This window comes from Podarcis bocagei (genome assembly GCF_964188305.1).
Source record: "Podarcis bocagei genome assembly, chromosome: 1".
Classification (NCBI taxonomy): domain Eukaryota; kingdom Metazoa; phylum Chordata; class Lepidosauria; order Squamata; family Lacertidae; genus Podarcis; species Podarcis bocagei.
This window is the reverse complement of record NC_138125.1, coordinates 123,733,637-123,757,425: the sequence shown is the minus strand read 5'-3', so window position 1 is coordinate 123,757,425 and position 23,789 is coordinate 123,733,637. Positions and strand designations below refer to the sequence as shown.

The 23,789-nt window shown below is 44.5% G+C and overlaps 1 protein-coding gene across 1 annotated transcript in view; it reads left to right on the top strand.

The window, feature by feature from the left end:
* Window positions 1–23,789, top strand: part of COL5A2 (collagen type V alpha 2 chain) — a 197,335-nt gene that overhangs the window by 123,295 nt on the left and 50,251 nt on the right. Inside the window, exons 13-23 of the mRNA XM_081194216.1 lie at window positions 1,666–1,719; window positions 2,435–2,488; window positions 3,394–3,438; window positions 5,155–5,208; window positions 5,594–5,638; window positions 10,306–10,359; window positions 14,622–14,720; window positions 15,875–15,919; window positions 16,853–16,951; window positions 18,209–18,262; window positions 20,206–20,313. Of these exons, the coding sequence (XP_081050342.1) occupies window positions 1,666–1,719; window positions 2,435–2,488; window positions 3,394–3,438; window positions 5,155–5,208; window positions 5,594–5,638; window positions 10,306–10,359; window positions 14,622–14,720; window positions 15,875–15,919; window positions 16,853–16,951; window positions 18,209–18,262; window positions 20,206–20,313 (711 nt within the window). The remainder of the gene's footprint in view (window positions 1–1,665; window positions 1,720–2,434; window positions 2,489–3,393; window positions 3,439–5,154; window positions 5,209–5,593; window positions 5,639–10,305; window positions 10,360–14,621; window positions 14,721–15,874; window positions 15,920–16,852; window positions 16,952–18,208; window positions 18,263–20,205; window positions 20,314–23,789) is intronic.

The following is a 23,789-nucleotide window of genomic DNA, read 5'->3' as shown; positions in this document are numbered from 1 at the left end:
ACCTACCTGCTTGAGCAGCATCTTGGATTTTGGAGCATACGTAAAGTTCTTTGCAGAAGAGAGGTTTTGAGAGAGAGCATCTCGCTGGTTGGTTCCAGAAGGCAAAGACAGGGGGTGAAACTGAGACCAGTACATGCCAGCTCCTTAATGGTAACAGGTGGTTGTTTGCCCCATTCGTGAGATACACTCCATCTCTCATGTCAATAGTCTCTGTGATCAATCAGAAATCAACTTAGAGAGTAGGTCTACCTTCTTAGTGGCATTGCACTTGAATGTCTAAAGCCAGCCTTTGTGGAAAAAAGCTTAACTTGATGTATGTTCAAGAATAAAACAGTGGATGACCATCTATTCAGGATTCACTGTGAGGGTGTGAAATTCCACACACTCTAGGTGGCGCTGTTGAGCTACATTGTAATTTATTTAAAGAAATGAAGATATGCCATAAAACCATAAATAAAGGAAACAACAACCATATGTTTATTATCGGTAAAAGTGTATCAAAAGAAATGCATTATTAGATCTGTCATCATTTAATGAATAATAAAAAATTGTTCAGTAGATGATATAAGAAGTTAGATGGAAGAAGTATGGAGTGGCATCTTCGCTTCTTCAATGGTGTCTTTTTTTTGGTGCAAAATAGCTGACTTAACAGCTGTCATGTAAAAGAAAAAATTGCTTTTGGGTCTGTAGTCCTCAAAATGATTTCAAAATGATTTCCCACTAGGTTTGTTTAATTAAAGAGTAGTCATATATCCCTTTCATTTTGGTAATGAAAAGTCTACCTCTCTTGTGTAAAATAATTCAGTAAGCATTCTAGCTGTTTTGTTTCCATGCATGTAAAAGGACTCTGAACCTCAGTGGCGGCTAGAGCAAATAGGACACAGCCCCAGTAAACTTGGTCTGCCCTCAAGAAGTCCCCACCTGCCAGTCTTATGCCTTTCAGCTAGCTCAGGGTGTGGCCCTGCCTCAACCTCCTTGAGCTCATTTTCTTATAATTCAGTAGGGAGGAGGAAGATGCCAAAACTATTGATTTGCAGTAGATTGGCAAAGGTTTCATGACTCCCAGTCGTTTAACAACCACAAAATGACTTCCCTCACCTAAATTAGGCTGCTGAAGCGAAGAGAGCTAGCCAGGTGCACTTTTGCTTCAAAGGACTGTGAGTTCAGCTTAGTTTTGCTACTGAAAACAAACACCTAGGCTCACCGTATGCTCAGAAGCACTCTCTTCTCAAATTCTAACTCCTATGTCTTTTGAATCTGGTTTTACTGAAAAGCACAGTAGTTCTCAGAAGAGCCTGAAGTCTGCTCACCCCTTCCCTACATCAGGCTTGCATGTTGTGTGTAGACTAGGGCCTAGGAGGCCAGGGTTCAAATCCCTGCTAAGCCCACCAAGTGACCATGGAGTGCTCGCTGTCTCTCAGCCTAAGCTGCCTCACATGCTCATTGTGAGGATAAATGGGATACATCTTTTGGGCCATAGCTCCTTGGTGGAACACATCCTTTGCACGTAGAATGGTCCCAAGTAGCGCTGGGCAAAACAGCTGTCAAGAAACCTTAGAGAGCTGCTAACCAATCAGAGCAAACAATACTGAGCTACATGTACCAATGGTCTGACTTAGTATATACACCACCTATGTAACTATGAGTTGTTTCTCTTTGTTTCAGGGTGCTCGCGGTTTTCCTGGCGCTCCTGGCCTTCCAGGTTTAAAGGGCCATAGGGTAAGTGTGGCCACGTCTGCTTCCCTAGTCAACTTTAGTTTCAGGGACTGACTGGACGAGGAAGAGTGGTGGGAGCAGCCCACCCAAGAGCCCACCAGGGAGAAGACAGAAGATGACGACTTAGGTCCCGGATCCTGGTGGTGGGACACTGAAGAGCAGGGACGAGCTGGGAGGTTCTAGAAGCAAGGGGTTTGAGCGATCAAGGGGGGGGGGTGTTCAGAAGAAGTAGGCCCTTCCAGGATAGGGCTAGAGGTTGGAAGTCCCAGTGTGAGTGCAGATTCAGACAGAGAGGAGTCAGAAGTTGCCCTTGCTACCCAACAGCAAGACAGTCCCAGTCCTGCTGGCCCTTCTCCCCATCTGACATCCTGCTCAAGGAGAGTGCTGCACATGGCTGAGCAATGGACCAGACAGGCCCAAAGCAGAAGCCCATCCCATCACCGTAGCCTTTGTCTGCTTAGGAGGGATCCAGAGTAAAAGGCTGTAGGGAGAAGGGCAGAGCTTGTGGTCAGTTTCAGCAAGCCAGAGGACTCTACTGTGTTGTTATTTTCTGTTAAATAAAGCTAACTACATTCCATGCCTCCTGTGTCTCCCTGCCCTGTGGCCAACCAGGCACATAATGTGTGTGTGTGTGTGTGTGTGTGTGTGTGTGTGTGTGTGTGATGAACTATTCTTCTTTGAGTATTAAAAATTAAATATTCTTGTATATATGTCATAGGGACATAAAGGACTTGAAGGCCCTAAGGGTGAAATGGGAGCTACTGGATCTAAGGTAATGGTTTGCTTTTAGTTTTACAGGGAAATGGCTTGTTTCTGTTGTCAGGAATTTGAAATGATCAGATCTCATGCATAGGATAACTAGGGGCAGGATTTTGATTAATGAGCCTCATTAGAGGAAGCTATGTTGCATTTGGTGACAGCGGAAGCTTCTTGCAGGTTGCCTTACTTCAGCACCATAATGCATAGAGCAGCTGTGTGAATTGCTCCACCCTGTGACACTACAAACAGAGCGGGCAGTAGTGCTGAAGCTCTGTGGCAATTCAGAGTATAAACTGCTCTACCTATGTTTCGTGGGGCCCATATGGAGTGGCATCAAGTGGCTTTCCTCTGGCGATTGTGAAGTGTAGGCCACCCTTAATCGTTGGTTTACCGTTTCCCCTTGCACACCTGAAGAAAAACAAAGCAAAATATAGTGTAAGATATAGTTCTCTGATGTAATGAGTTACCCATTACTTCTTTATCAGTACCAGAAGACTCTCCTCGACTCATGAGGGAGGTTTTCTTTAGCATCTTCCAGTGGGTAGATCTGGCCCAACTCTCCAAAAAAGGCTTCCAGCACAGGGACTCTGAAACCAAATGCCTCGTTTGGACCTGTCTGTTGCAGAATCCACTTTTGTAGCTTTATGGTACTTGGAATGCAAATTGCTTACTTCATTAGCTGCCGTTGTTAGAGGGACAGCTGCATGGGACAGTGGTTTTCCTCTCAGCAAAATTATGGGATGCTCTCAGGATGTTTAAAGATGAGTGTGCTTCTGGTAGTGTTTAAACCAAGGACTACTCATAAGTAACAGTGCTGTATTTATGTGTAACATAGTACAAAATGGTGTGGTGAGGTTATCATCTGAGGCAGTTTAAATATTCCTAACTTTTGCATATGTGTTTTCTGTGAATTTATAGGGGGAACTTGGTCCATCGGGTCAGATGGGTCCACCAGGCCCTATGGTGAGTGCCATTTGTATTATTTATGGTTCCTGTTTCTCCTGCCACCCTGAATGCTTTACTGTTGTGATATCGTGGCAAGCATGGATCCAGTCCATGTGCTGAAGAAATAACGTAGTTACTTTGATCAATCTTCTCTAATGTTGTTTGACTCTGCAGTTCTTATGCATGTTTACTAAAATGAGTTCAATCTCCCCCCCCCCCAGTAAATATGTTTAGGAGTGATGTCTTAATGTCCTCAGTTGTGGGGAGAATTGTGTGTCAGCTGAACACACTGGGGATAGATTGGGTGGGACTGCTTCTCCTCGTCCCATGCCCCTCCATGGATAAAAATTCAGAGCTATTATCATTCTCTGTTGTGCAGTTAGCAGCACAGTAACATCTGGAGGACCAGAGTTTCCCCAACTGTATTTATGTCAGGGACCATGTTGAGGAGGGCTGCACTGAGGAGGAATGGTGGGAGCCTCCCTCTGCTCCTGATCTGGATCCTGAATCTTCCAAGGAGCAGGAGGACAGTATAGATTTGGAACAGTGGTTTGCAGAGGGACATAGTTCAGAAGGCAGAAGCTGGGAAATACTGGATGGGGAACAGCTAGGAAAAGAAACACTGGGAGAGGGAGGGTTAACAGATTCACTGTCTCTGGAAAGCATTCCTCTGATCTCCCCAAGGTCAAGAAGAGCTCAGAAAGTGGCAGAAAAGACAGCACACAAAGCACAGAGGGTACAAGCTCAGATTACAAGACATAGGAGTGACGTAGATTAATAGGGATGTAAGGTAGCGGAATCCTACCTTCTGCTTATCTGCTGCCACGGGGGGAAGAAGCTGATTCCCCGAAGCCTGACAATTTACATTACTCAGCAAAACTTGCTCATACCAGTAACTCTTATTCAAGCATGTAAGCACATCCAGACTGATATTTCTAGCCATGATACCTGAAGCCAAAAGAAAGGGAAGTTATCTTAGTGAGTAAATATTATCACTTTCAGCCTGATAAAGTGGCTACCAGGTGGAGGTGAAGAAAACCTCCAGCAGTCAGAGAGTAGGACAATAAGGTATGGAAAATCTTAGCAGAATACCATCTCAGATCAAAGCCACTTCAGATCTTGGGCATGAAGGCTGCAAGCCTAACCATGTCTACTCAGAAGCAAATCCTATTGAATTCACTGGTGCTTACTCCAAGGAAAATGCGGTTAGGATTGTAGGCTTCAATATCTTTTGGGAGTGATTATTCTCTTCCTTACTTAAACAGGGGTGGGATGTAACAACCCTTTCTGTATGTCTACCTGGACTTATAGGTCCGTTTTCATTATTGTAGTCATTAATAAACCCATTATTATAGCTAGGTGAACGGGATTGTCTTGCCTGACCTTGGAAACCTAATATATCCTGCCTAGGAATGGATCTGTAATGTTACCTGCTAGATACTGTACTCTTTATCACTCTTATGGCTTTCTGTTGTTTAATATATTAATGCTGTTTCTGTTGCTGTGCCTTAAAACCTTAAGCAGATAAAACACATGAAGTCATAAAATAGAGTAAAACAGACAGCACGTGATCCGGGGGGGGGGAATGTATACCATGTCGGTTGTTCCACCTGCAACTACTGTTGTAGAACATGATTGCATACTGTTTGCCGTGAAGTTGTAAATGGAAGGTGATCTCCACTTAACTTTAGCTCACTAGAATGTTTTTTTCACTCCCTCTTTTTCTGGTTGCAGGGTCCTCGAGGAATGGCAGGAGAACGAGGACGAATTGGACCACAGGGAGTTCCAGTAAGTAGTTATTTGTAATGGAATAACCCCAACAGATCCCAGTGGGGTGCTCTGCAGTGAGGTCCAATGAGTCCCAGCTCCTCAAGGTGTTTGTGTGTGTGTGTGTGGGGGGGGGGGTCAGCCCTGTCCCATAGAGCTGGCATCTATGGTCCTGGTGGTGACCACAATATATTGGTTTGGCTGAATAGTGGACTCCCATAAGTGAAAAAATTAAAGATGTGTGTATGTGTGAAAGGGTTACATTGGAATTGCCCCCACTCTTATTTCCCCCTGTTGCCCTATACCTGCTGTTATGGGTTTTGTCCTCGAGCCACCATCGTATTCCTCTTAGGTTTCTCCCAAGCTTTCCTAACCTTCATTTTTCTTGTTTTTGTTTTCTACCTAGGGGGCTCGTGGTTCTCATGGTATGCCAGGGAAGCCAGGGCCAATGGTAAGCATCCATCTTTCTTTGCCCCCCCCACTCCACCCAAGTTGTTTTCAATCTGGTCCCATTTCATTCAAATGAGAAAAGAACATGACTCATTTGGATCACACCACTGTTCACTGTCAGCCTATTTCACAATGTGTTCTGGAAAATTAGCTTCCAGCTAAGGCCTGAGCGTTACAGACAGCAGCTGTTTTTTGGTGTGCCTTGACATGAGTGCACAGGCCCATAGGATGGGGAATGATGTGGGGTCAGGTAGACCTGCACTTGCCCCTGCCTCTCCAGAACTGTTCTCCTGCCTGCTTCTTATCAGGCAATGCCACATCAGGGCACATGACCACATGTGCTTTCTTGTCCAGTAGAATGGCATTATCTTTACTTGGTGCTTGGCTTGAGCCCCACTTGCTACCAGGTTTGATCACCACGAGTTAAGGTCCACGATTCTGATTGAGTTTCCGGATAGAAGACCAAAAAGTATTTATTCATTCTAATGCAATCTGATTTGCTAAAAATGGAGCCTTCCCATAAATCCATAGTGCAACAAAGGGCTCATCATGGAAGCAGCAAGCAATTATTGCATATCAAGGCCCCAAGCTCCCCAATTTGTTGAATAATAAAACACATGGACACAGTATTTTAGGTTAGTGGGCGAATTAAGGCCACAACTTTATTGGTTACAGAATGTGAGTGGTATTGGCTTAGGCATTGGAATTGAACTGACTATATCTGACTCCTGCCCACCATGCAGGAAGTCCAGTAAGGGTCAACCACCAGTGGGGGGAGCCCTGTTGATGTATATCAACTGAGAGCTCCCCTAGGGTCCCCGATGAGGTCATGGCCTGGCCCTAGCCCCTACCCAGGCTTCGGACGAGATCCACACCCCTGGATCCCTTTAACGGAATACCCTTAAAATGGAGGGCAGGTGATGGCCACACCTCCCCTCTCCAGAACCAGGTTTTACCAATGCCTAACTGCCAGACCTTACAAAGTTGTGACAATTGCTACAAGGTCCCCTCAACAGGCGACCAACCGAGGTCCATAGCAAGGCCAATATGACGAACGCCTGAAAAGAAGGCGGGCAATCCGTGAAGCAGGAAACCAAGAGGGCAATTCCTGGCCACATGGCTGCTTAAATTCAGCCAGTCACACCCCCTGGCTGACCGGATTGGTTGGGCAGGTGCATGACGTGGCCAGGAATCCCCTCTGACGCGGGGGCATTGCTATGCCCCCGCTGTGCATGGGGAGAGCCCGTGGCCAGTGCGCAACACCTCCCCGCTGGCAAGCGGAGCGGCCTTCTTGTCAACGCATAGGTTCAAAATGGCCTGTTCAATTTGTTTCCAGTCCAAAATGGCTAGATCCAATTCTGATAATAGTGTTGCAGCAGATAACTAGGAGTGCTGCTGCACTTTTAAAGCACATTTGAAGCACTCCCCCCCCAAAGAATTCTGGGAATTCTAGTTTACCTCTCACAGAGTTACATTTCCAGCAATCCTTAACAAACTACAGTGCCCAGAATCCTTTGCAGTGTGTATGTGTGCTTGTGCTTTAAAGGCATAGTGTATACACAGTCTGAGTTTTGACATGTTATATTTCAGCCAGCCTTTTGTGGCTACTGAACCCGCTCAGGTTCCCATTGAGTTGTTTCATGGTTTTCTCTCTTCGGGTGTTTATTTTTGTGCTTCCACAAACCTTGAGTTCCCCCCAACCCTGCTGATGCCTTCCTCATTTGTATGTAAGGGCTGACATTTGGGGAACTGGGTTCACTGTTTATCTAGATGCATGTTGAGCTGTTGTAGTGATGCTTTAAGAAAATTCAGTACAAGGCTTCATGGCAAATGATGCTCTCATCATGAATTAATTTCTGGAACAAATCATACTTCTTACTGAGATTGCCAGGAGAAGCGTCTTTTATAACAAGGCATTATTTCACAGTGTGAGTGCCTCTTGTTCTTCCAGAAGGTGCCAAGCCAGCAAAAAGGAAAGTAAAGGAAATCACTGGGGAGCAGTGAACATTTTGAAGTGGTGGTAAATGTTTATGGCCGCTGTGTGCTGCTACCCAGAACTTGTCTAGACAATCTATCTCTTCAGCATAGCCAAAGAAACAAAAAGCACTACAGAAGCCTTTAGCATTTTCCCCACTATATATCAAGCCAGAAAATATTGGTTAATTCTGTGGAAGAACATGACAGGGAAATATCCAAGTCTCCCTAAGAGGATGGAAAATAACTTTTCTGCAAGAATAGCAACCATAGACACTGCTATTGTCTCAGTATATTACTTTCTGGGTGGACTGTACTAAATTAGGAGAGCTGGGCAACAGTTCACAAATGCAGGGGTGACACTTGATACTGCTGATGAATATGAAAATGGATTTCATTCTAAACTGAGGAGATGTATAGTCCTATGACATTTGATCCATGATGGTTCATTCTGCAGAACATCATGCTTTTGCTGTTGTTTTATTTTAATGGAATGATTCCATGTGCCTTACAGACCTTGAACATGAAACTTGGCTCACCTTCCCAACAAAGCTGATCATTTTATCATTTTCTTTTGAGTTTTGTACTAACATTTATCTGTTGCAAAATTCACCACGGCTCAGCCCACAAGGTTCGTTTCAGCCAAGTATTTCTGGATCACAGTAAACCAGTTTCTCCCAATATCGGATTGCATATTTATGGAACAAGCTTTCAGCTTTGAAGATTTGACAGATCGAATACCAATCCCAGGACTGACCTGCGCTTAATTTTCTCAACATATGAAGCTACGACAATAAGACTCTGTTAAAACATGATGGCAGAGGTGTAAGAAAAAATGACTCACACTGTGTCCCGGGCTGCTGGTGTCTATACAAGGAGTGTGGGCTCTCATCCATTACATATACAGTGTCAACACACCCAAGCCAGCAGCTGCTTAGGCCAAAGATCCCTGGTTTACTAATGCTGCATGCATAGCAGCCTAATTCCAATCGGACACCAGCTGCAAAAAATGGCTGTAACATTCCCTCCACACACTCACACACATTTTGTTTCATTGGCATCCAACTCAATGGAGAGCTCTGATGACTAAAAAAACTTGCTCACTTCTTTGCAATTTTTTGTTTGCTGCTAATAAAGGTATTGCCCTATTTAGATTTTTAGATTTTGCCTGGCGTAGACATATTTAATGTCAATATGTCTCCCATTCATAATTCATTTTCTCCCCAGAAAGTGAATATTCATTGAACTGAATGCTGAAAAGGACTCACCTAGTACTTTCAATGTAGAGACATCACCTTGCCAACAAAGGTCCGTATAGTAAAAGCTATGGTTTTCCCAGTAGTGATGTATGGAAGTGAAAGCTGGACCATAAAGAAGGCTGATCGCCGAAGAATTGATGCTTTTGAATTATGGTGCTGGAGGAGACTCTTGAGAGTCCCATGGACTGCAAGAAGATCAAACCTCTCCATTCTTAAGGAAATCAGCCCTGAGCGCTCACTGGAAGGACAGATCCTGAAGCTGAGGCTCCAATACTTTGGCCACCTCATGAGAAGAGAAGACTCCCTAGAAAAGACCCTGATGTTGGGAAAGATGGAGGGCACAAGGAGAAGGGGACGACAGAGGACGAGATGGTTGGACAGTGTTCTCGAAGCTACAAACATGAGCCTGACCAAACTGTGGGAGGCAGTGGAAGACAGGAGTGCCTGGCGTGCTTTGGTCCATGGGGTCACGAAGAGTTGGACACGACTAAACAACTAAACAACAACAACATATCTGACTCCTGCCCACCATGCAGGAAGTCCAGTAAGGGTCAGCCACCAGTAGGGGGAGCCCTGTTGATGTATATCAACTGAGAGCTCACCCAGGATCCCTGATGGGGTCATGGCAATGGCCCTAGCCCCTACCTGGGCTTCGGACGAGATCCACACCCCTGGATCCCTTTAACGGAATACCCTTAAAATGGAGGGGCAGGTGATGGCCACACCTCCCCTCCCCAGAACCAGGTTTTACCAATGCCTAACCGCCAAACCTTACAAAGTTGTGACAACTGATACAAGGCAGGCGAAAACCAAGTAGCTAGTGCCAATTTGCCAAGTGGAAAAAATCCTACCAGGCCCCCTCAACAGGTGACCAACCGAGATCCATAGCAAGGCAATATGACGAACGCTTGAAAAGAGGGCGGGAGACCCGCGAAGCAGGAAACCAAGAGGGCAGTTCCTGGCCACATGGCTGCTTAAATGCAGCCAGCCATGCCCCCTGGCTGACCGGATTGGTTGGGTGAGTGCATGACGTGGCCAGGAATCCCCTTTGATGCGGGGGTATTGCTACTTTCAAATATCTTGGTTGTAGTTTGCTGCCCTAAGAGATCTATCAGGGATTGCTCGTTCCTTGTGAAGAACATTTATTGACATTGGGCAGATGTCCTCATGGAGCTTGGGTTGGAAGCTGCTTGTAGATCAAGCAGCCATGTTCAATCACATTGTAAATTCACTGGGAAAATCTGCATAATCATTGGAAAACCACCCTTTCCCAGAAGAAAAGGCGGTACACGTGGTTAGCTAATCATTTTGGTGCAAGTTACCACTTTAAGCTGACTTTTAAATGCCAAGTATGTTTTTTTCCACCATCATGTTGTCTGGTAGAGATGATAAGGAGAACATGTGCTCAATTATGTTTACTATCTCCTTGTTGTAGGGTCCCCTTGGTATTGCTGGTTCACCAGGTTTTCCAGGCATTCCTGGCAGGAAGGTAAGTCATGTTTTGCTTCAATTCTGTTGGGGAAATACCTCTCCACTTTTTCTGTACTGCATCTTCTAATATGCATATTTTTCTTTCAGAACAAGGAGATAAAATATCCCTGGCACCCCAATTCTAAGAAAGTTTACTCAGGAGTAAACGCCAATGATTCAAAATCAACCATGCCGTGCTTGATTATTCGGTGAAGAAACAATCAGTTTATCCATCATTTGTCGCTAGATCCTGGTCTTAGTGTGTTGTCCAAACATGAGCTCGTGGTTTAGCTTTCTCCAAACTAACCATGAATTATGGCCAGGTGTGTCCTAAGGCTAATGGCTTGTAGTTTGGGAGAGCTGAACCGTGAACTTGGGTTTGGATGACATGCTATGTCAAACCATGGCTAAGTCAAACCATGCACAGCTTTGCAGCAGCTTGGCCAGGGAGGAGCAAAACAGCTGCAATGTCCTCTGGGAGTCTCCAGCACTAAGCCATGGTTTAGCTTAAAGCAGTGGTGTGAACCAGGCCTATGTATGGAAACAAGGATCAGCCTCTCCTTTCCTTCTTAGCCTGGAGGCAAAGAGAACCTGCATTCATTAACTCCTCGCTGAAGCGACTGTGTGAACAGCAAAGGCTGCTTTACTGCCGAAGTTAATATGGGCACAGGCTGTTTGAAGTGATACATATGAACATATCCGACAATAATATGAAGAAGCGAAGTCACAGAAGAATTTTAAGTGTGCTGTTGAGCAAAGCTTCTATATGCATTGCATGTTTTCCCCCCTTTTTTAAGGTTGTGAGTGTGGTGTTATTTAGCTGGATAGATCTGGTTGCAGCATCCCTTAGGAAACCGAAACAGCTGGAAGTGCAATTCATTTTAACAGGAGTTGGCAATGCACCTGGGGCTCTTCCTGTGCCACAGAATAATGAACTGCAGAAAAAGCTAAACAGCCAGGTTTTCCTCATTTATATGGTGTCATAAAGCAGCCCTGTTCTCATGCAAAGTTGGTGTTAGCTCATCTCCCATGCTCAACATTTTTTTTTTAAAAAAACCACCTACAAGAGAGGTCCATTTAGATGAAAGAATTATAATAGTGAAAACACCCCCCTATCTTTAACACTAGGATAGTATTAGTTTTTAATAATGCTGGATCTAGTTTCTTTCTTTTATTACTTCATTTTTTTTATATGGCCTCACTGGCAGGCTATAGTTTTCTCACGGTTATTTTTCTAGTGTGCTTTTAAACTTTATATTTAAGAATGTTGGGTCTATAGGAAAGTTGGCATTCTTTATAGCCTAAAGGCGCAAGCAAGTGGTTTGAGGAAGAGTCCTGGGGAAAGTTCCTACCACTGTATTTTTATTTCAAAGGGTATTTGGGGGGGGGCACTTTCCCAATGGACTGTATGTTCTGAATAGTTTTAACTGGGAAAAGCATGTAAATATACTGAATTAGTCTGTGTCGGGCCATTATTTGCACTTGTTGCTCTGAATTTTCATTTCATTTCAGCGCCTGTTTCCCCTTAAAAAAGCACGTTATATGTGTGCGTGTATGCATGTGTGTTGTGCAGACTAGATGGGGCCTAGAATTAGGCCACTGTTTTTATCGCCCCAACCTGAGCCCTTGACCACAAGAGGAGAACTTAAGGGAAATTCTCCTTTCTATGGAGAATTCCAAGGAAATTCCGAGTGCTTATCGATTGTGGTGACATCACATTTGCAGTGACATTTTACTTTTGTGCCCCTGTCCTATTCACAAGTGATCTACCGGTTGTGGGTAGTGGAATAAGGCAGTGGTGCTCACCAGACCTCCGACCAGAGGCGTAGCAAGGTCAGGTGGTACCTGGTGCAGAATTTTTTTTTGTCACCTCTCCACATTGAACTTTTTAAAAGAAGAAAAAATAAGATACTTACATTTGCAAGTGTTATTTTCTGGTTTATTTACTTAACATTGTGAGCATAAGCACTTAAATCCCCCCCCCCAACTTCGTTCTCACACCTACCTCTCCCCCTGTGTGTTCCAGGGTTTGGTCCTGAGTTGAGGGAGCTTTTGCTTCTTTCCTTCCCTCCTCCCTTTGCTTGTTTGCTCACCTGCCTCCTTCCCATCTTCTCCCTGCCTGCCTCCTTCAGCAGCCTAGGAGCGTGGGGCAATGGCCGCCAGCAAAGCAGCGTGGCTCCCCCCTTCCCCCAATGGCTCGGGGTAGGCTTGGGAGTCACGGGTGCATGGTGCACCGAATGTCAGTCCCCTCAGCAATGACACCCAGGGTGGTCCGCCCCCACCGCACTCCCTTTCCTACGCCTCTGCCTCCAACTACCTGTGTCACTGCTGCGTATGGGACACAGCGTATGGGAGGGGTGAAGCGGCAGTGAGGTTAGGTAAAGGTAAAGGGACCCCTGACCATTAGGTCCAGTCGTGACCGACTCTGGGGTTGCGGCGCTCATCCGGCTTTATTGGCCGAGGGAACCGGCATACAGCTTCCGGGTCATGTGGCCAGCATGACTAAGCTGCTTCTGGCGAACCAGAGCAGCGCACGGAAACACCATTTACCTTCCCGCCAGAGCGGTACCTATTTATATACTTGCACTTTGACGTGCTTTCAAACTGCTAGGTTGGCAGGAGCTGGGACCGAGCAACAGGAGCTCACTCCATCGCGGGGATTTGAACCGCTGACCTTCTGATCGGCAAGTCCTAGGCTCTGTGGTTTAACCCACAGTGCCACCTGCGTCCCATGCCACCCGCGTCCCATTGGGTGAGGTTAGTGTGTTGCAAAAGCACCAGTAGAGCCAACCCATGATTGATCAAGGCACAGCATGAGCTATGCCTGCCCAAATTCCCTATTCTACAGAACTATTAAAGGTTCAGAAGCCCTGTCCTCTTTTTCCACCTGGCCACCCATGTTCTGGAATGTAAAACCGGGCAATGCTAATAGGGTTGGCCCCCTTCCCCAGCTGGGATTAACAGATACTTACTTGGACCGTAAAGACTTCTTCATGGGAAGAAAGTTCTTTGCTTTCCTAGCACCCTTCTGTACTTTCCCCTCTGCCTTACTGTGTGCGCACAAAAGAGAAAGCATTGCTGACGTCGCTCTGCGGAGTGGTGGAGGCCGAGCTGCTGAACTTTTTCTCTGTCCCGAAGTTCTTATAATCTCATCACCGCAAACATCTGGTCGCCATGTCCTTGGAAAGAAACAGCGCAAGGACTAATCAGCCTAGCAGATGTTTTGCGCTGTATTTACAGTTGGCCGTTCTCGCTAAACAATCATTAGTCAATGCAGTAATTTAAGGGATTAAGTAATAATCCGTTTAATGGATGGGCGGGAGCAGGGAATAGGGACAGACCCAAACAATGTCGGCATGTGAAGGAACTTGGCGAAAGGCAGCAAATATGTGGTTTTTGTTCTTTTTTTGTTTAAAGGAGTGTTGGTTAAGATTCTCACTTTCGATGGAATGATCTCACATTGCATTAAGGGATTCACCAAACATATGCAATGTATCTTTTGCAAGTTTATAGCGTTTAACATGATTTGAATATTATTTTAATGAATGTGCATCTATCGCATGGATTCTGTAGCATCTTTATTTGGAAGTGTTCACTGCATTATACATGGAAAACTGTAAGTTGGGGAAACTGGATTTTTTAAAAAGGAATTGGCTCCATGGGTGTGTCCCTGTGGCCTCGAACTCACTGCTGCCCTGCCCCACCCCCATCTGGCAGGCTGAAACCACACCAGCTGAGGACGCGGGTGGCTCTGTGGGTTAAACCACAGAGCCTAGAACTTGCAGATCAGAAGGTTGGCAGTTCAAATCCCCGTGACGGGGTGAGCTCCCATTGCTCGGTCCCTGCTCCTGCCAACCTAGCAGTTCGAAAGCACATCAAAGTGCAAGTAGATAAATAGGTAGCGCTCCGGCGGAAAGGTAAACGGTGTTTCCGTGTGCTGCTCTGGTTTGCCAGAAGCGGCTTAGTCATGCTGATCACATGACTCGGAAGCTGTACGCCAGCTCCCTCGGTCAATAAAGCGAGATGAGCGTCGCAACCCCAGAGTCAGTCACGACTGAACCTAATGGTCATGGGTCCCCTTTATGCTAGCCACACCAGTTTCAGGAGAGTGGTTTCATGGCTGTGTCCCACCACATGAACTTCAACTAGACTGCTGCTCTGCTACAATGATATTCTCTTTGCAGTTTAATCCCAGAGCTGTCAATCATTGTCAAGATCTTTCTCTTAATGGTGGTGGTTAATATTCAGAAACAATGCATTTTCCTCTCACCTTTTTTCCAGGGTGAAGCTGGTCCAACAGGTGCACGTGGTCCAGAAGGTCCTCAGGGACAAAGAGGTGAAACAGGTCTGCCAGGTCCTGCAGGAACATTTGGTCTTCCTGTAAGTTCACCAGACTTTTCATAACCTGAGCATTTCATGAGTCCTAATTTTTGTTGCGGTGGTGAAACTGTGTCTGATCTCTGCTACTACACGATTGCAAGTGGCGGCTCACACTGAATTTTCCTGTTTTAGAACATTTCTTTTTGACATCTTGATTTTGATGTAAAGGGATTTGTATGTGTGCATCCATGTGAAAGTATATTCAGGAATGTGAGCTACAATTCAAGCCACGCTTCCACAGCGACAGCCAGGCCACAATTTCCCTGATGTATAATTGAATGCATAGTTCAGGGGTTGCCGACCTTTCTCGGCCCATGAACACATTTGCAAAGAGGAGAAGCTATCATGGGCACCATTCAAAGCCCACAACCTGTTAGATTGCTTGCAGTAGAACACTTCTCTCAAGTCTAATTTCAGTGGCACAGGGGTGGGGCAAGTCCTCTGCAGGCAGATGTGCATCTGCAGGAGCCAAGTTGGTGACCCCCTAGCAGAGTAAATGGATCACTAGAGAATTAATAATCTGTAATAGAAAGAAGCGGGAGTCCCAGTAACGGAAGAATGGATACAAAAGCTTATGAAATATGCAGAAATGGCAAAACTTACCGGAAGAATAAGAAATCGAGATAGCAAACTTTTTATATATAAAAGAATGGAAATGGTTTGTTGAATATTTACAGATAAATTGCAAAGAGATAAAAACATTGGCAGGATTATTGTAATAACCTGCGGTTTCATAAGAGTGTATATTTAAAGTAGATAATTAAATGAGAAAATTAAATGAATTTGGATATGAAAAGGATATTAAATATTCTTAATTCGCATCAGCAAATATCTCAAGACGGCTGCACTTTGAAGGTATGGTGGGGATCTGCCCAAGGTGGTTGCAGCTAACGTACACCACTGTCTTGTGTGGCTACAAGGTAGTTGCTTATGATACACAGATGACACGTGTCCACAAAGTATTAGATCAATCTTGACTGCCTTTGATTTTATTTACAGCTGCAGAGGTGTGTTCAGTCTGAGAATACTGAAATTTCCATTGTTTAAGCTACGTAACATCTGCACATTTTCCTCTTGCTGCCTGTTTTTCAAAGAAGGTGTGGATGAATGCTGAAGCTTGTTGCTAACGATGATATATCTTACTCTCCATTTAGGGCTCCCCCGGTACGGATGGTTCCCCAGGTACTAAAGGGCCATCGGTAAGTGATCGTATAAACAACCAAATAGTTTCTGGGCCCAATTCAAAGTGCTGCTTTTGACCTAGAAAGCCTTAAATGGCTCAGGACTTCAGTAGCTCAAGGGCCGTCTCTCTCCATATGAGGCTACCCGGACCCTGAGATCATCTTCTGAGGCCCTTCTTGGTGTGCCTCCTCCACGAGATGTCGGGAGGGTGGCAACATGAGAATGGGCCCTTTCTGCAGTGGCTCCCAGTTTCTGGAATGCTCTCCCCAGGGAGTTTGGTCTGGCGCCTTCATTCCATATCTTTAGGCACCAGGCAAAAACCAGGTGGTGATATGATGATCATGATGATGATGATGGCATGTATTTCGTTATTCTTTTTAGCTGTTTTTAAAATTTATTTAATCATTTTTTCAATACAAACAACAACCACAAAAAACACATACAACAAAAACCACAATAACACTAATAACTCAATTTAACAATTCAGATTTGAGTACTGATATACCTATAACCACACCTTTTTAAGAATATTTCCCCACCTCTCCTCCCCCTACTTCCCACCACTGTCCGCCTTATTGCTTAAGTATTCCTTCCAGATTTCTTCATATTTATGCATTCTTAATTTGCGTCGACATGCAATTCGTCCGCATGTAGCTGGTCTGTCCATATTGTCAATCCATGCACTCAATGGAATCTTTCTGCGGCTCTTCCAATTCATCAAAACAAGTTTTTTTGTGTGTGTTTTTTTGCTTCTGATATGGCACAGTACATCCAATTTTTTTGACCCCTTGTAATCTCCCACGTTTCCGGTATATAATTTAGAATCAAATTCAATTCCCCTAAATAACATTTTTTTTTTATTACTCTTGCAAGAACCAGGTGGTGATAAGATAATGATGGCATGTCTTTCCTTGTGTATATGTTGTCAACCATATTTATATGTCTTCTAGGGCTCTCCAGGCACTTCAGGTCCACCTGGCTCACCAGGACCTCTTGGTTCTCCAGGACCACAAGGCAGCACAGGTCCCCCTGGCATCAGAGGGCAAATGGTAATGATGTTCCCCTCACATGGGAAATGGTACAATATTCTACAGGGTGCTGGTGTTGCTATTGCCAGCTTATAGTGCCTATGATCACTGAGTACCGATGAAATGGAGAGGCAATTCAAGTGAGATAGGTTCGTTTCAATCATTCTTAGGCATATTCCTACCAGGGCTGGGCCAGAACCTGGAACCAGAAGTAGTGCTAGGGACTTGGAGCTGAGGAACAAAGTCAAGGGTCAAAGCTGAGGGACAAAGCTGAGCGTTTGAATGGAGCAATGCATCAAAACACATCAAGGCCAGGCAGACCATTGCTTCTCAACAGGCAATTTCTCACAGCTCTTACTATGCAAGAGGAACCATTGACCAGCCTGGTTGACCATGAACGCTTTACTTTCCAGAAGCGAGTTCTGTCATTCACCACACGGAGGCAGCTGCACACAGAGCTGTAGAATTGTAGCATTGGAAGGGCTCCTGAAATGCAGGAACCTTTCGCCCAAAGTGGGGCTCAAACCACCGACCCTCAAGGTGTCCCAGCAGACAAAGGCTGCTGGCTCCAGTCTAGGTGGCTCTTGACAATTGCCCGTTATTTTACTGGCTCCTCCTTTTCGTAAAAGACATTTCGTACAAGCGTCCAGATATTTGACAAAGCAGCAATTTGTCTGCCCTACAGCACGATTGAGATACATTTGCACAGGTGTTAAATAGCACATGGGCCGTAATTTATATCCTGGTACTAAACTGGAAAATATTAGAGACATGATACAATTTACTACAGTGGTGTCTCAGCCACAGTGTCACTGCTAGTGTGCCATTGAGAACAGGGTATATGGAGTAGATCAGCAGATGTTTGGAGAAGTTCACCGTCGTGCCAAGGTGATCATTTAGTCAGTGCAAGCATTTTGGCTTGCCAGAAGAAACGATTCCTCTTCTCCTCACCCTATGGGTTGTTCTGAGGGTTCTCCTCACCCCCGAGTCAATTTTGGATGGGAACACATGGTGAGAAGAGGGGGAAGGCCCTCATACACAAGTGGAAGTCAATGTACAACGCTTCTGTTGACAGGACTGTAGTAGAATCCAACCAGTTACCAATAATTCACAAAAATCATTGTGATTTTATTTAAGTGACTTTCCTTAAAAAAGAAAAAGAAATCTAACACAATGTTTTCTAACATTAAATGTTATCATCGGTCAGTGTTATCCCTATCATGCTTGACAAACCCAGCGGCACTGATTACTCTTTTAATGGCAGATATTTACTTTCAGGGAGATCCTGGTGTGCCCGGTTTCAAAGGAGAAGCAGGCCCTAAAGGTGAACCGGTAAGTCTTCCAAACATATCTTCTAGGAGCTATCCTTAGATGTTCCTCTTTCAAGAGAACACATTTCCCTCTCTAACATACTTCAGACTGGATTGCACAGTCTGTTTGCACCTGTTGGCTTTGAAGAAACAATATTAACCTTGACCTTGGGAATTTTGGGGGCTCCAGGAATCCTACTCTGCTTAAGTGGATGATTCCAAGATTTAAAAACACACCTCATAATTTAACTCCATGTACTGAAGGAAAAAATAGCTGCAAATATAACATACAATTCCATTAAGAACAATGGAGACATTAACTGGAAATGCATGAGCAACTTGTGCTCTTCCCATTAAATGCGTGTGTGTGTGTGTGTGTGTGTACACACACACACACACACACACACACACACACACACACAACAAATGCCTCACAATAGAAGTAAATCCAAACATTGTTCTAATTACTGCAATTTGCTGATGCATTGCATAGTTCTGACACTTCGTCTGCCGACAAGGGCTGCAGATGACCTTGACTATAAAAGATCAGATGTGGCTGTGGCCTGGGAGCACACCACATCAATTTACTTCTGAATAAACATGCACAGGTTTCAAAAGCATGCTGATTGGTTATAGTTAATACATCCGTAATAAGTATACACTGCACTGTATCACTTGCATGCAGCATCCACTCATAAACAAATCTAACTCTACTTAATTTTATTTAAAATTGCAAAAAGATAGTCAGGTAAAATGCATTGTGTAGTTAATCTGGTGAAATAGTGCCTTAGATACAACTTTGGGTTGCCCAAGATGGCGTGCAGCTGTTTCTGCTGGTCAATGAAAAATGATCAGCAGTAGCATTTGTGGGACCCCTGATTTTGGCTAGTGTTTGTGTCAGATGTGTTGAATTATTATTCTCCAAGCTGGAGGCAATGGTGACACTTAGGACAGTGTACTTTAAAAATAAATAAATCCCAAATGCCTACCCATTTACCTAACCAACCACATTTGTATCCTCCTCTTCTTCCAAGGAACTGAGAACAGCATATATGGGGGGGGGGGTTTGTCAACCTAAGTCATTATCTCTTGTGAAGTTGGTTTGACTGGTTGATAGTGGCTTGACCAAAACCACCTGAGATCTTTGTGGTCATTGTGGTCAGGAATTTGAACTCTTGTCTCATTGGTCTAATCCTAACATTCTATTCACTTGTCCAGTAGCACCTACCAGACCAACTAAGTTTGTTCTGGGTATAAGCTTTCGTGTGCATGCACACTTCAGGTATCTGAAGAAACTTATACCCAGAACAAACTTGGTTGGCCTTTAAGGTGGTACTCGACAATTTCTTAATTTTTATTTATTTATTTCAACTGCGTCAGACCAAGGTGGCTACCTACCTGATTCTATTCACTGCCAGTTGCATGTAGATTCTCTGAATCACTGCTTTACTATCAAAGGTAACCTCCAAACCGAACATAGGTAGAATCGTTCCATAGATAAATGATTGTTGTGTTGCTTAGGAATTTGCTTCCCGTGTTTACAGCTGAGTTTTGAAAATGCACATTATTCATTTAGCTTGTGTATACAGAAACACAATTTTGTTCTGAAAGGAAGGTTTATGAATATAGCACACAATTAGTAATGATAGAATTATGAGTAATTATAGAATTAATTCCCTCTAATGCTGTTTGGCCTGCGTTCCAGAATTGCCGGAACATTAGAATTTATGCAAGCAAGGAAACAACCGTAAAGGATTATTATAGAAATGCAGTCCATTCAGGCATCCTTCTTCGTGAAACATTAGCTTCTGCTGCTGAAACGGAAAAGGAAACACAACATTTTAAACATACTGCCATGGCTATCTGTCGTGTTGGAAACAAATGTTTGTCTTTGTGTGCCTGATTATATGAATGACTCCTAGGTTCTTGCATATCATTTTAAAATGGATTTTTCTTCTCCTCTAGGGTCCACACGGCCCTCAAGGTCCAATTGGCCCTGTTGGTGAAGAAGGGAAAAGAGGTCCTCGTGGCGACCCAGGGTCAGTTGGCCCTCCTGGACCTGTGGGAGAAAGGGTAAGGAAGCAAACAAATTAAAAAGCAAACAAAGACCTAAGTAGCTTTGCCTAGATTCTGTTCAAAAACTCCAGGCAGGTTTCTTTTTGTTCCCAAGGCATAAAACCCACATTTTATAACCTACTGTGGTAAAATTGCAATTACTGACAATTTGAATGTCCTGTGTCTGGAGGTGGTTGGAGGATGGATGGTGGCTAACAGATTGAGGTTGAATCCTGACAAGACAGAAGTACTGTTTTGGGGGGCAGGGGGCAGGCAGGTGTGGGGGACTCCCTGGTCCTGAATGGGGTAACTGTGCCCCTGAAGGACCAGGTACGCAGCCTGGGAGTCATTTTGGACTCACAGCTGCCCAAGGAGGCACAGGTCAATTCTGTGTCCAGGGCAGCTGTCTACCAGCTCCACCTGGTACGCAGGCTGAGACCCTACCTGCCCGCGGACTGTCTTATCAGAGTGGAACATGCTCTAGTTATCTCTCGCTTGGACTACTGCAATGTACTCTACATGGGGCTGCCTTTGAGGGTGACCCGGAAACTGCAACTAATCCAGAATGAGGCAGCTAAACTGGTGACTGGGAGTGGCCGCCGGGACCACATAACACTGGTCTTGAAAGACCTACATTGGCTCCCAGTACATTTCTGAGCACAGTTCAAAGTGTTGGTGCTGACCTGTAAAGCCCTAAACAGCTTTGGTCCTGTATACCTGAAGGAGCGTCTCCACCCCCATCATGAAACATGAAATTTATTACGGTCAGAGACCAGCTTGTGAAACACAAATGGAACTACAATCCCAAAAGCAAGACAAACATTTAAAACAATATACAACAATGGATTTTAAGTTTTAAAATGTGGTAGGCATATAAACACATAAAAACTTTAAGATAGACTACCATAGAGAAATGACCCAGAATCACCTGTGGATCAGAGTTTGGGATTTTTTTTTAACAAACTATATTGAATCGGGGGATGGTCTGTGCCTACAGATCCACCCCCATCATTCAGCCCAGAAACTAAGGACCAGCTCTTAGGGCGTTCTGGCAGTTCCCTCGCTGAGAGAAGTGAGGTTACAGGGAACCAGGCAGAGGGCCATCTCGGTAGTGGTGCTCTCCCTGTGGAATTCCCTCCCATCAGATGTCAAGGAAATAAAAAACTATCTGACTTTTAGGGGGTAGCTAGGGGGTGGGAGGGTGGACCATCCTGAGCGGCACTTTTTGGAGGGATGACACAGCGCAGTTTCACCCATGGGTCATGCCTGAGAGTTGGTGGCAAATTCGCCGCTCTTGCCTCAGCTGGGCAGTGTTATGCGAGGATGCCTGACTGCAGTTCCACCCCTGGGTCAGGTGTGACCCCAGGGGCACAGTGGGTTCCCTCTGCATCCTGTCCCCCCTTAGTGGATGCCCTGCTCCCCTGTCCTGGGTGTCTGTAGCTTACACTCTGCTGTTGATTATACTAAAAAAATATTCTGTCCATAGCTTTCTCGCACTTGGTTTCCTGCAGTGAAACACTTAAGTCTATCAGCAAACATGGAACACAATTTCAGAACAGGAAAGCAATTCTGTCTCCCACAAAAAAAGCACAGGCTGATAAATGGGATTTAGGACTACACCAAATCAAATAAATTTTTTATTTCCTATTCTCTTGAAGAGAGTTGGGAATAAAGTCCTCAGTTTTCTCAAATGGTGCCAGAGAGATAAAGATAAGCTTGAGAAAATGGTCATTTTCTTCTAAACATGTTTTACTGAAATGGCCAAAGAGATCTTGTCCTGTTCCTTTTTTTTTATTGGGCAAGAATGAGTTTGAAACAATTTAATCAAATATACTAAGTGATGTAATTGGTTTTTTAAATATATCTATGGCATGCATATTTGCTTCATGGTTTAAGACTTTCTGAATTTATATATTTTGTTGGCATTAATATAATTCAATTGAAATATCATAGGCATGGTGAAAAATTGTATCTATCATGTACTATTTTGTGACCAGATTTCCTTGTCTTGTTTGGCCTCATACTGTCTATTAAAAAGTACATTCAGTTGTGGTTCTTGTTAAAATTTGTATACTGCTGTTCATCTATAGATCGCAGGGCTGTTCACAACATAAAAATACAGAATACATATTAAAAACAAGAACAGCCCTCCCCCCAAAAGAAACCAATAACCTCCCTCTCCACAACACATTTAACAGAGTATCTGATGTTTCTGAGCCCAAGGTGCAGCTGGCTTACATCCTCCAGCAGTGGACCAGAGGGAAGACTTGTTCACTCTGGTCCGCCACCTAGGCTCCTCCCCCTCCAAGGCTCTCATTGGCCATTTACTAAATTCAAACTTTGGTGGGCACGCCCGCCATCTCCTGCAGCCAGCCAAAGAGGACCCCAGCAGTCTGCCACAAGGGGGGAAAGATTTCTCTTTCTCCTCAGGGAGTCATGCTGGGCGGCAACCGTTGCCCACCCCAAATTTGGGTAAGCAACATCTGCAGCTGGTGAACCAGCCATAGCCGTAAGCACACCTTGCACTGAAGTCACCTGGGCCTCAAATGACGATGCGGTATCCAGGGGTGGATCTAAACACAGGGAAAAACCTGCTATAAATAAGTCAGAAATTAGATCATTTTAACAAAAGAAAAAGATCCCTATGGAAAAGCGTGTTTTAAAATTTCCTGCTCTCTGGTGCCATCTTGTGTTGCATTTTTATAACACATTCAAATAGCTGTTTCTTTACAAATGTAGCTGAGGCCCAGGAGTATTATATACAGAATGGGGAGCTAGGGAGTCATGTACGTCACCTTGAACTCCTTGGAGAAAGTGGGTTGGTTTTTTTAGATGTAATAAATATTGCATTATCAGGTGTTAGATAGGGATGCTTGAGGATTCAGTGTTTGTGAAGAGCTATGTGTAGATTTCAAGAACAACAAACAGAGCCTAGGACTTGCCGATCAGAAGGTCGGCAGTTCAAATCCCTGCGATGGGGTGAGCTCCCGTTGCTCGGTCCCTGCTCCTGCCAACTTATCAGTTTGAAAGCACGTCAAAGTACAAGTAGATAAATAGGTACCGCTCTGGCGGGAAGGTAAACGGCTTTTCCGTGCGCTGCTCTAGTTCGCCAGAAGCGGCTTAGTCATGCTGGCCACAATACCCGGAAGCTGTATGCCAGCTCCCTCAGCCAATAAAGCAAGATGAGCACCACAACCCCAGAATCGGTCACAACTGGACCTAATGGTCAGGGGTCCCTTTAAATTAATATGTAGATTTCAAAAACAACAATTCAGATTAATGAAAAAGTGACACAGTGTGAGAATGGATTGATTGATTCATTTGTTCTAATAGGTTAGGCTCAGATCCAATTGTCATCTGTAGGAAAAGAAGACTGAGTTCTTCAAAACCTCCTTCCAAGAAGCTAATCACTGCAATTATCAATTTTGTAACTGGGCTACCTATGTACAGACATAGCAGCTAGGTTGATGGAGGAATCACATAGTTGCAGCCTG